Source organism: Lissotriton vulgaris, chromosome 6 (assembly GCF_964263255.1).
Source record: "Lissotriton vulgaris chromosome 6, aLisVul1.2, whole genome shotgun sequence".
Taxonomy (NCBI): domain Eukaryota; kingdom Metazoa; phylum Chordata; class Amphibia; order Caudata; family Salamandridae; genus Lissotriton; species Lissotriton vulgaris.
This window is the reverse complement of record NC_141694.1, coordinates 316,906,462-316,924,667: the sequence shown is the minus strand read 5'-3', so window position 1 is coordinate 316,924,667 and position 18,206 is coordinate 316,906,462. Positions and strand designations below refer to the sequence as shown.

General features: G+C 43.9%; 1 protein-coding gene across 1 annotated transcript in view; it reads right to left on the bottom strand.

Moving 5' to 3' along the window:
- The window catches only part of NOL10 (nucleolar protein 10), a 742,763-nt gene that overhangs the window by 702,859 nt on the left and 21,698 nt on the right, over positions 1-18,206 (bottom strand). The window contains exon 2 of the mRNA XM_086926337.1: positions 11,823-11,868. Within this exon, the coding sequence (XP_086782463.1) occupies positions 11,823-11,868 (46 nt within the window). The remainder of the gene's footprint in view (positions 1-11,822; positions 11,869-18,206) is intronic.

Genomic DNA, 18,206 nt, shown 5'->3' with positions numbered 1-18,206 from the left:
GCTAGATAAACAGACATTTCTGGTGAGCAGATTCAGAGTGTCGCTGGTGTTGTAGGGTGCTCTATATAAGAGATGCTCTCCACCTAAATTTGGAAACTATCCAAAGTTTTTGCTATACATTTATGTTTATAGCTGTACAGATATAAATATTGATCTATATATATTAGCTACTGGCGACTGCCAGGAGGTAGTTACAGTTAGGATCATGTTTCCATAGGAAAAAAAGTGTTTTACACTTGCCTATATCTTTGGCGCAGTTTGACGCATCTTCACAAACGTTTCCCAAAAAAGTGCACCCCTGATTTTTGTTGTGCATGCAAAGTTTGGGGGTGATCTGTCGAGCGGAGCCTGAGAAAAAGGAGGGAGTTTAAAAACATGTGTTTCCCATGTTAACTCCCCTAAAGTCTTTAGACACGCCTGCAGCCTGAACTGCTGGACGGAATTACAACAGATTTGGCAAAATGGTTGATTTGGCCCAGAGCACGATTTCTGTTATTTGGTGTAAATCATTTAGTGCTAAGGTGATTTTACACTCATGAAATCCCAGCAGAAGGCTTTTTCACAATCATGTTTGAGAGAAAACATTTTTTTCATCATTTTCCCAAAGAGGTTAAATGAGAGCATTTTTTCTATAAATTCACACTATTAGGAGAAATGAGCACAAATTTAGAAAACAGACTTACTCACTGTGTTAGAATTGCATCTTTAGAATGCTTTAAATGCTGCAGAAATATTTAAGTTAGAAAATGACTCATAAGCAAAAAGTGTAAACGCATAATGTTTGGAATCCTACTTAACACTCTAAAAATATATTAGTTAAATTACATGTAGGATTGAGAATGTTCTTGGAATGTTTCCGAATTAATGTGTTTCAAAACTTTTTACACCAGGCAAACATTTCTTAACATGTATATTAACCAGGATAAAATAGTATTTTCACTCGACTCTTGCTAACAGTTACATGAGGAAGACATTTAGTGCAACTGCTTAGCATTAGTGACTACTTTTTGAAATATGCTGACTATAACACAGTGTTCATCCAACTCCTCACCTCATGTTAGATAATTTATTAGAATACAAAACTGCTTATATTTAAATGATGACTTAGAAACTTATATGAATGTTGCTTCCAAATAACATTGATAGTTGCTTTCATATCACTGACAAGTCATTATCCACACATTGAGCTCCTAGCGCATCTTTTAGCTTAGGTAAGAGGGTTCTCATGAGAACCTTTAATAAAGTAACAAGTACTGCAGCAATTGTATCAAACTTGACGATGTGAATGCAACCTATGGGTATCGGAAGAAGAGGCATCTCATGACCGACTACATCACCTCGTGAACTATTTTTCATTGGACATCGAGTGAAGACGCTTTCAAAACTGTTACGATAGTATGAACCTACATTAATGAGTGGTCCTAGTTTAATTCATTTTTATTACCTCTCTATTCCATTGACTTTTCCAGTGGTTCCGCTGCCAGCTCTTTCCCTGCCCAGACACTCTTGTTCATAAAGAGTTGACTTCCTTATCTATTCGCGGAGGTGATTGATTCTGCTTCATTTCGGATTTATTTGGATTACTAGTGATCAATGGTACTGCAAGGATCGCACCCTAATTTACAGTTGGAACTGCAGTTGTAGGGAACTCGGCCGAGTTTCCAGAACAACTCTTTATGAGAAAGTAATCTCGTACTCACTCTTCTCCAGAAGAACTTTTCATGGGTTCTATTTAGAATAGGTCCCTCAGTCAGATTACTGGGTTTGTTCAAGGAACATCGCATATTTTTCTAATGCTGACTTCTAACCAAATCAATTTTTATATTTCTGTAAACTTACTAAAATGAATAATGATAATTAGAGATTCTAACTTTACGATAAAGATTTTTAGAAACTTGACCAACCTCTCATCATTGACCAATGACCAAATACGAATGTCTATGATGATTTAAAAAGAGTCCCAATACGTATATGGTGGAAAAGGTCTGTCTACCTATCCAGAGTCAAAAGGATTCTCCACAGCAAGATTTGTAAGTGGGTGTATATAAAGTTTGAACCATCTTGATGAGTTCTTGGGCTTCTGCAGTTTCTGGTAGCAGAATTGATGGTTTAACATCCAGAATAGACACAATTAGCACCCAGAAAATAATTCTAGTTTCCAGTGCCCAAATCCTGATGGAGTGACGAGCAGTTACGGTCTTGGCGGTTGAGGTTTGGAGTTGTGAGGTGAGCCAGAGTAATATGAAAATTCTGGATGATCCATAAAATGTATATATAATTAATTGGCACACTTTTCACCCCAGTCTGATATCTTACTGGACTTTGTAGGCCAAAGGGAAATAAAACTGCACACTAAGACAGATTTCTCACTATGTGTATAATAATGTGGCACTTCAGACAAAACAGTAAACCATACTGACTGTACATATGAGTGCCCACTGATACCATCAGGCCTACCCCAGATCAATATCTAACCAGACAGTGTACCCTTCTGTGCGCAGTTACCGGGCTGTAGATAACGGCAGTCTCAGGTGTGCATACATGTGCATGTGTAAACAGCCAAGTGCCTCTTACCATTGGTGTGTTGGAGCGGCCTTATCTTAAAAGGCAGACACTGGCAGTAAACTCACGTAGTCCATTTACAATGTGACTACCCTGAGCCACCAGTTGTGAGGCTCACCCACAGTTAAACATCCAAAACCAGGTGATTTAACAGCAAACCAATCTCGGAAAAACCCTTGAAGCTATAGACAGAATGACTGACAGAGTTGAATGAGTCTGACAGATTCAACAGAATCAGGATCTCTGCTACAGCATCATCCAAAATCTCTCCAAGAGCCTTAACAGCTGCAACCAATGCTGTTGATACACCTAGTTAAGGGCAAAAGCTGCTTGTAAGACAATTATTTTAACTGTTCCTTTGTGCAACTAAAGTGCATAATAATAGCCCTTTATTGTTGCGATAGCTTGGTGCTATATTGAATTAGGTAATAGTAACAAACAAACTGCCTCACATCAATTTCAAAAGAAAAATAATGAGACAGCATTACATTTAACCAAAAAAGTAGTTCTGTCTACCTGTATCAAAAGCTAAAAAGTCTTTGTTGCCACTAAATAACATTTAGGCATTTGTAAAACCTTCATCTCAATGTAAAAGTGCAATGCCTGCTTCAAAGGTTTTCTGCATTGCATAAAATGGTAGGGTTTTTGGAAAATAAACTACAGACCATTTATTCAGGCATTACTTCATTATAAGATAACGATGCTGCTTTACTTTCCATCTTATCTGTCCACAGATCAAACCTGTTCTTTTTCTCTAGCTAAAATGGCAGAGACGTCATCTTCACTGATATGTCTCAAATCTGGATCCCCTAATAAGTCCCCTGACCTGCGTCAGTTTTAAGGACTTTTGCCACAGCTTTCACTGGTTCCATACCTGCACCTATCAACTTGTCTTTTTGTACTAGCTAAATGCCCTTTAAATGGAAATCAGGAGGATGATCCACTCTACTGAATAAGATCCTTCATAGTAGTAATGTTAATAACTTTCACACTATCACTTACTACTTGCGCTGGGAAAACACACCAAGAGTTGGTCGCTCAGCACTTGTATCTATCTGGAACATACAAAGGGACTAGACACCTGGCAGTTATGCTTTGAAAAAGGCAAAAGCACAGAAATGTTGGTGGGACTGATTTCATTATATCACTCAATCCTGACTGAAATTCTGAGATCGACAGTCTTGTATGAGATTGGCTTACCACTTCTTTTTGAGGAGCGTCATCAGAGCCTTTCCATTCCTGTCGCTTTAACATTTTGGAATTCACCAAGGGTCGCCTTCAGGCTCTCTCTCCCTCATGTTGTTTGAGCTGTCCTGAGACCACTGGCTCAATAGATCAGTTCATTGGCTAGCAAGCCCTGTCAAAGCTGATGACACTAAACGGATTGCCGATCTAGATCAATATGCTCCACACTCTGTGAACTGAGTGATTGACTGCCATTGAGTAAGAGTGACGTATGGAAATGTACGTTTACAAACGTTTAATTAAGAACGCAAACAAAAGGAAAGCCTTCATGAATGTGAGAAAAGTTTGCATTGTTCCACACATTAGCTGCCCATGTTATTCCCAAATATAAATATGCTCGGTCTGGAATATATAAGTGAAGATACTAAAAAAGGAAAGTCCCGATTTGATTTGTGGTGAATATTGTTAAGAGTTAATATACCCTTGTGAATAACAATCTGAGTTTTTATCAGGTAACTTATATACTGACATCGTGGCACTGATGTTTGGTGTTTCAAATATTTGTTTGAGCTTAATTCAGATATTTACATTTTCCAATTTGAGACAACGGTATATTGTAAAAGTGGACATCCTTACTGTTGCTATGATACCCATACAATGAGCTACCCTGGTTTTGCCAGGGCTCGTGTCTGTCAACAATAACATTAGTTGTGAAAAAAAATACCCTTGTGTGTCAGTCAACAGTCAATAAACAGACCTTGTTGATATTTTCATTTTACTTTATTAGCCAAATTCATGTGTCCGCTTGAAACATTAAACTGCAAATGTACAATTTGGTAGGGTCTCACCTGTTTACGATCTAATGTCAACAAAACAGACCTCCTTGTGATCAGCCAAATCGACCATGAAGGTGGATGTAACCCAATTCTATGGCCACTCCTCTATGCCAGCTAATAATGTACCAGCTTTAGGTATTTTTCTAGACAATGACTTGTATTACAAGACTCAAAAGAACTTTGTCTTGGCTGCAGATTGTGCTTTTCTGAGACTACTGAGAAGGATTATACGGTTTCTTCCCACAGAACATTATGTGAAAGGGAAGCCTCATGTGTCTTCTCATGCCTCGATTATAATACATTTCCCTACCTTTCGGATTCCTGTTGAATTTCCATACATAGTTCGACAGATGGGGGTGGAGTGTGAATGCATTGTGCAATGAATAGTCCGCACACCCCCATTTGCAAGAGAGATTAGTTTTTGGGCCCTGCCACTATTCCATCAAATAACTGAGGTGATGGCTATGAATCGATGGTGTGATGAAGCCTGTAATACCTTGGAGGATCTTTATCCAGGAGACACATTTATTATTTTTCAAGAAGGCCGGGAGGTATTCAGGATGGGACCAGGGCAGTTCCTCCATTATGCCAAATTAGCGAAAATGGCAAGGGAATCTGGAAGGTGTTTCCATACACACCTGTACCGACACATACAAATGCAAGCTATCCTGCAAATGGAAACAACCCAGCACACTATCACTAATTTGTTTAGGGCAATAAGGCAGGATGTCTCCCTAGACCGCATAAGGGCAATGGGGTGTGGGAAAAGTATCTTGGGGTCCTGTTCACTGAAAGGTCATGGGACACATAATGTATACAGATCAGGACAGTTTCGAGTAATGCTCGAATTAAATTGATACAATTTAATTTCTTTCATAGAACATAGATGACCCCAGTAATTCTGTGAAAGATTAATCCCGATAGAGCTGCTACCTGCCCCAGATGTCAAGCGCATGTAGCCACCTTTCTGCACTTAGCCTGGGACTGCCCCACATTACATCAATACTGGTCGCAAGTCTTCCCTACACTAGTGGCATCCAAGGACACCTCCTTGGAGCCTGGGCCTGTACTGGGCATACCAGGGGTAATTCCTAGAGCAAAATGTAAAAAAATGCCCCATAATTTATTAGATTGGAATTGGTCCTCACGAGAAGGAGTCTGGCGATGGGATGGATGAGTACCCGTATCCCCCAGCTACCCCAGTGGCACAGGGATGGGTTGGAATGGGCAAGGGAGGTGGAAAAACAATTAAAAATGACTAGGAGGTCCAAAAAAAGTGCAGGATGACCTGCAAACATGGGGGAGTTGTTGGATAACTTCACAGAAGGGGGAAGACTCAAAGGCGGATGCAAACACTACTTCCTAGTGCAGTTGAGGATTGGTATTTTTGCACTGCATCAGACTTTGGGGTGAGATGTGGTTGAATCTGAGGGAAACATCGTTTATAATGCACATGTTACAATGCATGTCATTACAACAAATGTTTTACAACGCAAAATCCATTACAACGCATGTCATAACATCGCATAATCCATTACGACGCATTCCCCAAAGTAACGCCCCGGCGGGGTTATGAATGAATGAATGATTAAAATTTATAATGCGCAGACAATGACCCGCAGGTATCAAGGCGCCTAACAGAAAGAGGTCAAAAAAGAAGAATGCTGCTATGCTACATGTACGCTTGCGTAAAAAGGTGTGTTTTCAGAGCCTTTTTAAAAGCCTGAAGGGTGGGCATAGATCTTACTTCCAGAGGAAGAGCATTACACCAGGTAGGGGCCAAGGTGGAGAAGGCCTTACCACCCCATTTCGCTCTCCTGAAACGAGGGGTTGTTAACAGAAGTCTCCCGGAAGATCGAAGGTTTCTGGTGGGGAGATAGCGGGACAGGATGGAGCCTAGACCAGAAGGGCTGTTTCTGGCCAGAGCCTTGTATGTAAGGCACAATATCTTAAAATGGATCCGGGCCTCTACGGGGAGCCAGTGAAGCAGCTTTCTAGCTGCTGTGGCTGAGGAGCGCTTGGGGAGGTCCAGGACGAACCTGGCAGCAGCATTTTGGACTACCTGTAGGCGTTGCAGTAGGCCCTTTTTTAGGCCCGCATACAAGGCATTCCAGTAGTCAATCCTAGAGCCTATTAAAGCAACTGCTAGTTGTTTCCTGGCCTGGAGGGAAAGGTAATTCCGAATTCTTCTCAGGATATGAATAATGCCCCAGCAGGTGGAGATGGTACGACTAATCTGCTTGCTCATGTCCAGGGCGGGGTCAATCATGACCCCCAGATTCTTAGCAGAGATGGTGGGGGTGGGGCAGGCCCCCAGTGACTCTGGCCACCAGCTAGGCGACCAAATTTCCTCTTTCCCTCCGAACACCATCACCTCTGTCTTCTCTCCATTTAGTTTAAGCGAGTTTGTTATCATCCACTTGCCGACTGCCTCCATGCAAGATCTAAAATTGGAGGCAGTAGGAGCGCTAGCATGGGAGAGAGAGACCAGGATCTGGGTGTCGTCAGCATAGGAAATTATCTCCATCCCGTAAGATCTGATCAGCCTGGCAAGTGGGTCACGTAGATATTAAAGAGGGTCGGACTTAAAGCCGACCCCTGAGGGACCCCACATTGCACAGGAAGGGCTGGAGATATATAGTCCTCCAACTTCACTCTTTGTTCTCGGTGGAAGAGAAAGGACGTGAGAAGATCCAGGGCTGCACCCTGTACCCCAATCTCCCTCAGACGAGTTGTTAGTATTGAGGGGGAAAGGGTATCGAAAGCCGCTGTCGGATCTAGAAGGATCAGGAGGGTGGTCTGGCCCTCATCCACCCGTGTGCGTATGTTGAGGGCAGACTCAGTGCTGTGATACTTCCTGAAGCCATGTTGGGAGAGATCGAGACAGTCCGAACTTTCGATAAAGGCGGTAAGATGGAAATTGAGGTGCGCCTCTAGCATCTTTGCTGGGGCAGGGAGAAGGGAGATTGGTCGGAAGTTTTTTAGAACTGATGGGTCCAGGGTAGCTTTCTTCAGGAGGGGTCTTACCACCGCTCTTTTCCATTGCGTGGGAAAGACCCCGTCTCTCATGGCTCTGTTCATAATGTCGACCAGAGGCGGCAGAAAAGTTGCTCTGCATTGTTTGAGGATTCTTAGGGGACATTCATCAAGAGGAGAACCAGACTTGGTTTTGTTAAGTAGGCAGTCAAGAGTGTCACAAGAGAGAGGGGGAAAAAGAGTCTACGGTACTCCTGAAGGATGATGCTGTCGGGACGAAGTCAATAGGCCCTGGGGAGGGGGGCCCGTTCATGAGTGATTTTTGACGTTCCAGAGCTGAATGTATATCGGATATTTTGGTCTGAAAGAAAGAGGCGATGTTGTTGCAGAGCAATTGAGATGCTATTACGGGGTCAGGGGATTGAAGGGTTATGAGTGAGTCTACCACCTTAAAAAGCTCCTTAGAGGAGGATAAGGAGGTGGTGAGGGTGGTGAAATATTCTTGTTTGGTTCTAATGACTTCGACCTTGTATTTTCTAAGCAAGATCCTATGGGCATCCTTATCCTTGAGGTTCCATCCTGTATGCCAGCGCCGCTCCTGTCTCCTGACCTTCTGTCTGAGAAGTCTCAGGTGTTCCGAGAACCAAGGAGCAGAAGGCTTTTTTCTGGTACGACGGCAGTATTGTAAGGGAGCAAGCTCGCTTCTGTCATGGTATGGTCAAGCTGCGTAGCAGCTAAGGAGGCACTTTCCTCCAGGGGGGGCACCATTTGGGTGCCCACTTGGAGAGGGAGCTATTCGAAATGGCCTTGTAGTTTCTGCGGAGTTCCTGTTTGCTCGGAATGTTAGGAGGCGAAGGAGAAGTAGGATATTTAAGAAGAAATGGAACTGCCATGTGGTCAGACCAAGACAGGGGGATGGATTCCTCAACCGATAGCCTTGTGTCATTAGTGAAGATGCCATCAAGTGTGTGACCCGCTTGTTGAGTAGAGCCCTTGGCCATCTGTTCAAAACCACATGCTGACATGGTGTCCAAAAATGAGATGGTATCTTTATTATCGAGTTTCTCTAGATGAAAGTTAAAATCGCCTAATATGGTGAAATCTTTTCGGCCAAAAAAGGGTTCAAGGACCTGGAACAGCTGTTGTACAAACTTCGAACGGGGGCCAAGGGGACGGTAAACCAGAATTCCATTTAGGGGAGTTCTGTGGCCTCCTTTTATTGAAAAAGAGAGGGCCTGAAAACTGTCTTTATGGTCCGTGATAGCGACCGTGTGACAGTGGAGATGGTCCTTGCAAAGGATGGCGAGTCCTCCACCCACACGACCCGGTCTATCGAAGCGGGACAAATAATAGCCTTCAGGTACTGCATCAATGAGATCCGGACCAGAGGAATCTTTGGCCCACGTTTCAGTGATGAATACCATAGAGGGCTTTCTAAAGGAAACGAATTCTCTGAATGTAATATTATTTTTGGTGAGAGAGCGGGCATTCAGAAGGACACCCCTTTCAGTCTCGGGAAAATTGACTGAATTGTTCTTAAACGTTTTGGGTCGGGGTCTAGGAGGGGAAAGGATGTGACTGTCCATATTGGGAGTCCTGCAACTACAGGTAAGTGGGCGAAGGAGGTCCTCAGGGGAGTAGGTGTGCGAGCATAGGCGACTCGGGGGTTTAAGAGCGAGTAGCCTCTTAGAGGCATACCTCAGACAAGGGAGGTTGGAGGCAGCTTGGCCAGACGTCCAGCTGTCCAGCCCGTCCTCAGTGCGGACGGGCGCAGACGGGCTGGACTCTGGCGTGACTCCGGCGCGCATCCGGCACGTCCGCGTCTGCTACGTGGAGAGGCCCTTCCCCTTATCTAGGCAGATAGAGCGCGTCAGGGCGGGCCTACCTTCAATATGGCCGCTATTACACCCTCGCCTCCCCGGGACCAACTCTCAGCGTCAACACTCAGCTGAGAGTGGCCCAGGCGGTGGAGGGAGGTAGGAGGAGACGATTAGTGATTCTACCGCTTATTAAAATCAAGCGCGAGTAAATGCACAAATCAAATTCAACAAGTTTAAAATGCTTTTTTCCTACGAGCGTATATCTGCTAGCAATGCAGTTTAAAGAATAGGGCGAGAGAACCTCCGGCTTCCGCCTCAGAGGGTGAGAAGGAATTTCTCACCCTTAGAATAGTAATTGCGTTGGAAAGGATTATGCGTTGTAACGGCAAGCGTTGTTACGACATGCATTGTAACGACACGCATTGTACTGGATTTTGCGATGTAAAAAAATGAGTTGTAATAACACTGTTTAACGTATGCTTTGTAAAATGTCATATTCTGAATCGGAGGAGGGATGGTCAGACGAATTGTATTTACAAGGTTTGTGTTCAGTAAAGTTGGGTTGATGATCATGATACATATCTTTTGGAACACTTTTCTGTCTGTTATTGTACAACATGGATTTCTTACGATTATGGTTGTATATTGTATAACTAAAACTTTAATAAAGATTTATTTTTTAATATGTCTTGGACAAGTGAAAGTCTGTACAGTCACTGGGATTAAGAAAGCTGATCATGTTAATGAGGTATGGAGTTATTTGACTGTCTTTCAATAACGCAAAGGATTTGTTTTTATAAAGTGCATCACATGATCTTCTAGGTCAATTACGGTCTAGAACCCACTAGAGAAGAAGCGCATTTTGTGCATCTGAGATCCTCCATATCTCAATGCTCTGGCACCCTCAATCCCTTCAAATCCCTAGGATGGAATGGGCTTGTCCCTAAATAGCCACCTTGGTCCCAAGCTGTGTAAAGTCGTCCTGATGCAGCAAAGGTATTGATGAAAGTCTTATTTTATATTTGGTAACAGCATATCCAAGTTTCTCTACACAGGCTTGCATTTTAGGGAGGATGCATTTCTGGTGTCATTATACAGGTACATAATCATCATCGTTAATTAGTAAGCCTTGACTGCTCGACTGCAGGTACCTCTTGAAAGTCAACGAAATGACAGTGAGTCCTGTCTAACCATTGCAGACCTACTTCCTGGAAACCTAGGCCAGTAAGCAGATGATCGCTACAGCCTCTGAAACTGCTGCATGCTCTCTTTAATCAACTGAAGAAAAGGGTTGGCACAGGGTCAGAATCACTTTTCCAAACTACTTAATCTCTCTAGAGTAAAGTGAAGTAAATAAAGTGCATACAAACAGCATTTATTCCTAACGGCATTTATAACAGACCATTTGAAAAGTTCACCCTTGCTATAACTAATATACAGCTGTCGCACCATAATCCACTTTAATTAAACATTTGCTACACATTTATAATGTTGCACAGTACTAAGATCAGCTTCCAAGCATTACAAACAGCACCGTAAAAACACAGAAAGACGCTAAAGATTATATAGAAAAAGTGACAAAATATTTAAAGAATAGCTGTAGTTGTCGTATGCAATGGTTACGTATGGAAATGTGCATTTTCAAAAGTTTCATTAAGGATGCCAACAAAAGGAAAGACTTCATGAATGTAGGAAAGCTTTGTATTGTTCCACACGTGAACTGCCCATTTTATTTGTAAAATATATGGGTAGAGTATTAAAAAGGAAAATTGCCTCCAGCAGAACCTGACGATGGTCCGGATCTAGACGATGGACTTCAGGCCTAGGGAGGCGCATGGTGCTTGGCATGATACAAACAGTTACTGGAGGCTTACTGTGATCACGTGAACTGGGTTAGGGAGAGATAAGGGGTGGGTAGAGGGGTTGTTGGGTGGCTGTGGGAGGTGGGGGGACATAGGGGGGGGTCGTTCCTCTTTTATTGATTGGGTTTGCAAGATATTGAGACATGTGTTGATATTTGGCAGTGATCTGACTGTGGAGAGCTGTGTGCATGCCTTTACCTGATCAATCAATTAATTTGTTGTGAAAAAAAAAGGAAAATTGCAATTTGATTCTTGGTGAAGAGAGTGCGAGTCCAAATATACAGTCAACAGTCAAGAAACAGAAATAGCTGATATTTTTATTGTACTTTATTTGCCATATTCACATGTTCCCTTGAAACATTACAGTGCAAATGCACAATTCGGATTACGCTCCAAACCTAGTATTAGTATAGTCTAAATCTAGAACATTCAATCACCCTTCTCTTAAAGTGGAGCGGTAACCCATGGAGAACATGATTTCGGTTGTACCCCCGTTAGCAAATCGCAAACCCTATTGTATTCAAGGTCTGCAGTTTCATGGAGCCTTACACCAAAATTAAGGAACACTTAGAGAAACTCACCAACATCTTTTTTTTGTAGCGCTCGTTTCTTCCTATCCGACAGCCACTGGAAGAAACAGAGATGAATTTTAGTGACAGTATGTTCAACATGTCGTTTATCACTGAAAAGGACTGATTCACGAACGAAAAGTTGTAACTTATGCCTCAAGTAAGAAAGGCCTATGAATACCAGTAAGCTACGACTTTTAGGCAATTCTACTAACAATGTCTGGTGCGTATTTCAGCTACTGTACATAACTAGGAGCCACAGGGGGTGGGAATCAGAACAGGTCGCCCCCCACTCAATTAATACTATTCAACAAAAGACCTGCTCCTACTATATGTGTGGACTTCAATCAACCATGTATCACTCGTAAAATACACCCTACTTAGGGTGTCACTGCAGTGGATCTAGATTATCACAACTACCTCAACGTGCCCTGAATCGCGACTTCAATTGAAAAGGGTGGTATTGTAGCTGCTGGTTCACCCTCATCAATGTACAGTAGGACATCAAAAAGGGGGGAAGAGAAAGAAGAAAAATGTGAGGGAAAGTTGGCAGAGCCTCACGGGAGTAACACCAAGGGAGGTTTACAAGCTGGTACTCGCCGGCATCCTCAGGTTCTCATCATTAGCATCAGCCAACTTTCAGAAATCAAGAGTGGATAGTGCAGAGTAAGAAAAACCAAAAAGTGTGAAGTGTATTCTATAAGTGACCTACAGGGATACCGAAATCTACCAAAGAAATTCGGTATACCTTGAATTTAAAAATGAGCTCGGCAACACTGGCTATTATATTTTATTCCTCGCTGTGTGCCTGCTCAGTTAAAACGAACATGTTTCATAGCCTTACACAATTCACTGGCAATTTCATCAGGGTTAGGGTCAGCGTCTTCACTGCACCTCGTTCTCAATTTATTGTACCAGGTGGTTGCCATTCATTAGCATCCCAGCACCCCCGTAGAAGAAACTGATCGTTACAGGTCTCGTAACAGTCACTGCATATAGTCAGTAGGCTGTTCGGTGTACGGCCAACGCTCACACCCTTCGTATTTCTGCTACACGGGGGGGTCAGGGGGGTTGGATAGTGCTCACGGAGAAGGCTGCATGTCTAATGTAGCAACCCTTTGTACTTTTAGACAGATTCGCACTTCCTGCACACATCTTTGTGTTTTTACCCTAAACGTTTGCCAGGTTCAATTAAGTGTACTTTTCCTGTCCTCTTAAAAGTGCATTTCAAAGTTGCTTGAAACCCCCAGAATTATGCTACTTTATGGCATGGAAGGAGAGGAATTTTGCCTTGTTTAGTTTTGACCATTCGGTTGAAGCATCATTTATTTCGGGGGAAAGCACATCGGAAACCCAGCCATTTTCCTCCTAAAATCGAGGAATGCATACATTATGTAATCACTAGATATATTACACCTAGGTTACGAAGCACTGGATATGTAGAGGGTGAAAGTCAATGCTATAAAATAGAACAACTAAACAGTGACAATTATTGAGAAAAACTAATCTCAGTGGCTGGAAAGCATAAATAATTTACAATGTAGTTATGGTATTTGACCGATATTCACATTATTGGTTTTCAGTCCAAGAAATCCGAGAACTTCGACTTGATGGTTCAGTCTAAGCCCTGGAATTGAAGGCTAGAATCAAGAGTAAGTGTGTTTCATCAAGTTAAAATTGTACTCATGAGTACCTAGCAACATAAAAATTCACAACGTAAAAGTAGTGTGGGTGTCTAGGGCTTAGATTGTCAGAAATACATAGCACGGCATTCTGTGTCTGCATAAGCCAACTCAACAGGCATTAAAATTGTGCTTATATAGAGAAATAACCTGACTTAGAATATTTGCTCAAGATAAGAAAGAGCATTGGCAATGACAAAAGGCCTGGATTTAAAGGAATGTTGTATGTTAATATGAAGCATTACAAGTAAATGTCATGGGTATAAATATGCATTTGTGTGAAAGCAAATAACTGCAGACCTATAAGGGTGTAGGCTAAAGGTGAAAGTAACAGTTGCACTGTCAAGCCTGCCCTCCTCCCATCTGTGTTGCTGTCAGAGAAAAACAACATAAATTATCTAGTTATTTAAGACACCTTAATAAAATTCCAAGGTCATGTGCAGCCCCTGACAATTCTAGTTTAGATAGCTGTGTAAATAAACAAAATGATCACAGCTGTGTGAAGGTCAAGCATTTTATTGTGGAAGCACACAACTTCTGCCCAATTAAAATGTACTCCTGGCTCCCAACATGTGGGCGGAGTCAACCCCCCTCGGTAGTCCTTACATAATTGTCTGGTGACAGCTGTGCTGTCAAGCCAGATCATTAAAGGGAAGGGACAACATTTCAACTAATATTTCCTGTCACAAAAATATGGCAACCTGGCCCTTTCTGCAAAGTCATCCCCAAACTTTTTGCCCTCCTCCTCACCTTTTTTGCCGAATTACTTTTTGTTGGCTTTAGGAATCTGGGTACTTTACCACTGCTAACAAGTCCTAATATGCATGTGCCTTTGCTCTTAACATTGAAGCATTGGCTTATCCACATTTGGCATATTTAATTTATCTCTAAGTCCCTTGTAAAGTGCACCACAAGTGCCCAGAGCCTGTAAATTAAATGCTACGGGTAGGCCTGCCGCACTAATTGTGACACCCACTTCAAAAGCCCTTTAAACACTTTTGGAAAGTTGCCATTTTTTTACTTCAACCATCCTGTGCCTCTGCTGGTCTCTGAATACATGTCTTAATGACAGCTGGGCTTTGTACATTCCCTCTTGACAGCCACATACAAAGAGTGCTTTGGTGTGCCTGATGGACCATCCACATCCTGGAGGACCGTCAACATCCTGATGGGTCATCCTGGGCAGGTTGGGAGGGAGAGGTTTACACATGCACCTGAATGGACTATGCATATCCCCACACTGAGAGCTGCAGTCCCCCCTGTAGTGAGTCTGTAGCCAGAGCATGAATGGCAGAGAGATTGTGCACTTCAAAGGCCTCTCTTTGAAGTCTCCCCTATTTCAAAGGCACAACTGGGTATAAGTACTGGACCCCTGACACCACCAACTCAGTAGACATCTGGCCCTGTGGATACTCTGCCAGGAAGAAGGACTGCAATCCTGTTACAAGGTCTGCCACTCTGCTGGACTGCTAACTGCCATCCTGCCTGGGAGTGAGAAGTACTGGACCTGCATCTCTACAACCCAGAACCAATGTGACTCAAAGGGTTGTCTGCTTGCCTCCTTTTCTGAAGTCTCAGGGACATCAAAGATTTCCAGTTACTCTGCTACAGAGCCTGGACTCTGCCATCTGTGAGTCTTGCCCTGCCAAGTGGAGCCAATCCTGTCCTGGGCTCTTGGAAGGGAGTGTAAAGTGCTGTTCCTATAGAACACCGATGCATCGCTTAGTTGAACCCGCATCTTTGTTGACGCAACCAGGATGAAGGTACTTTTGCTCAGCAGGCCTCACTGGGTCCCTGAATCTGGCCCCTGCTCCAACACGGTCGGCCTGAACTCTTTACTTTGTCCCGATCCAGCGCGACCAGATAACCCACATAAGCGCTTATTACGTCTAAGCTCAATTTTGCAGTTTATTCTTTACAAATTTATATCTCAAGTTCCTCTGGATTTTTGTTGTTTTGGTCTTATTTTGTTCATTAAATTAAGCTCCGTTTGTCTAACCAGAGGTGGTACTTTTGTGTGCTGTTTTCTTTTCTTTTTTTTTTTTTTTTTTTTTGAAACCTTTATTCATAAAAGAAGGAGGTACATGCGCAGGCCCACAACCATCATGGCCGGCCGCAAAAACAGTCAATGAAACAGGAGAAACTAGAGCAAATCAGTAAACAGGATATGACGAAGTATATAAGGAGTGGTTGTGGGACTCGCAAACAGGATATGAGGTTTTCATTTTAAAAGTTTAGAAGAGAAGTAGGGGCTGCAACAACAAGGACATCACACCTCAAAGGATAGAAGCACCAAGGAGACGAAAGGGATTTTACCCCAAATAGCATCGGAGATAGGCAATGACAAAAGCATCTATGCAATCTGGGCAGCCACGGCGACGATATTGGACAATAAACCATAGTACAATAATCCACATTTCTAAAATCACCCCAGAGAGCCTACCCCCCAAGAATAGAAGAACAGAGGCTCATCAAGAAGCCGGAAAAAAGAAAGAAAGGTGCGAGACCAAGAGACAGCCAACCCTACTAAAGAGGAAAGAACCCTCCCAAAGACGGAAAAGAGCGATAGGGACCATAGAACAAAACAAACTAAAATAACAAACCCCCCCCCCACACCCGCCACCCTGCACCCCTGTAATGGCTACGGCCTACCCCACTAACAGCGTGCCTGTCGCCCCGAAACTGCCCCACAGAAGGGAAAATATAAGAAGAAGCAGAGGAGGAGAGAAAACAAACAAGCCCCCGGACACCTGGCACCCCCCACCAGCGGCGACCCCCCCATAACACAATCATCATCAAGCAATACTAAACAGTCAGCAAAATTACGGGGAGGATAGTCACCATGAAACCCCCCCCCCCCTACCCCGAGCCCGGTGGGGGATTTGGTGTAGTCCCGGCAGAACTAAACGGAGCAACCCCAGGGAAACAGAAGTCAACCCTGCAAGTCTCACGAGGAGATCCATTACCAAAGGCATATCAGATGCAAACAAAGGGAGCGTCTCAGATGGTCCGAAGCAGTGGCAAGGGGCGAATAAACCTCAAAGTCAAAGTCAGCCCTGACCAGTGCGAATCCGTTCCGGAGCACATCCCGACCAAGCCACATCCGACCAGAGGCAGCCAAAGCGTCCGTGGCAGATCAGGGCGTTGAAGATGGAACAAAGTCCGGTCACAAAATGGCGGCATTCCTCATGCAGACGGGCCGAGACAAAGGAAAATGGCGAGCCCCGTAGACGGGACCCTGAGACTCGACAAGGAAATGCAGGACAGCCAGCGACGATACACCATCGGATAGGAGATGTAGAGGGAAGACCGTATACTGAAGAGGATGAGGGAAAAGTGAGGCCGACTCTCAGAGAAACAAAGTCGGGCTGCCGCACGGGCTCCTCGAGATGGCGGGTCAATTCACTCAACAGGACCGCAGATTTCTGTGCAGGCGCTGTAGCGTCCGTGGCCGGTCGCGAGCAAAGATCATCGAGTTTCGCCGCCAGGGAGACACATGTGTCGGTAAAATGCGAGCGGAGCGCCCCAATCGCCACCATTACGGATCTCAGTGAATGTGCGCCATCCACCCCCTCCATCCCGGGGTCCAGAGGACGGAGGGGGACACAATCTCCAGCCCACATCGCCGGGCTCCAGGTACACATTTGGCGATAGTAACAACACGGGCGCCCCAGACTAGCAAACTCAGCACACACACCGGCCGTGGGTGCAGCCCGTCAGCCCCCGGGGCAGGAAACGAGGGTCAGGCACACAACCCACAGTCACGGTGCAGGAGGATCACAGCACAACACAGCGTCTCTACTCCAGCATCATCCATCAACGAGAACAAGGGACTCAAAGGTGGAAAAAAATTTCAGGCCTGGAAGACCGGCCACAATCGCGGTCCCACAGCCGATGTTGATCAGGTCCCTCTTGGGTATTTCAAAAATCGAGGTCCCGGCGGCAGCCCGGGAATAGGCGAAAAATGGAACACGACATAACTTTGTCGCTGAAGTGGACAGAAAATCCGGGAAAGCACCGTTGGCATCAGGCAACCTTCATACATCCAGGCCCAGGGCGTGGGTAGAGGATAGACAACAGGATTGACGGGCCGCCGGTGGAGGTCGGCGGAGCCGGGAGCTTATGCGGCCATCTTGGTTCACGGCGTAGTTCCTCCCTTGTGTGCTGTTTTCACTGTTTTAAGTGTTGCACATAGACTTTACATATTGCCTCTTTAGTTAAGTCTTACTGCTGTGCGCCTGGCGCCCAGAGGGTGAGCACAAGTTAACTTAGGGGGGTGTATCTGACTTACCATGACTAGGACTATGGTTCATGTTTGGACAGGGTGCAAATCTCTGCCAACCAGAAACCCAATTTCTAACAGTAACAAAATAACTTTGCATGCTACTAGATATTGATGGTTAACAAAATAAAAGAACAGCAGCTCTGGAATGCATAGGATGCATAGTGCCCATTGAGTTTTTGTCTTTATCAAAACATGACTGTACGTTTTATATTGCCATATTTATTGATGCAGTACTGATGTACATGCCACATCTGCAAAGTTTCAGTTCACGTATAGTCATGATCACTGCAAAAAAATGCTTAAAACGTTCAAATATGTGCATTCAGTAAAATACATAGCATATTATATATTACACAGCATATCGACTTTGACTTTTTTCATGAAATGTTCTCAATACAGCTACTAGGACCATTAATAAGATGTCTTGTA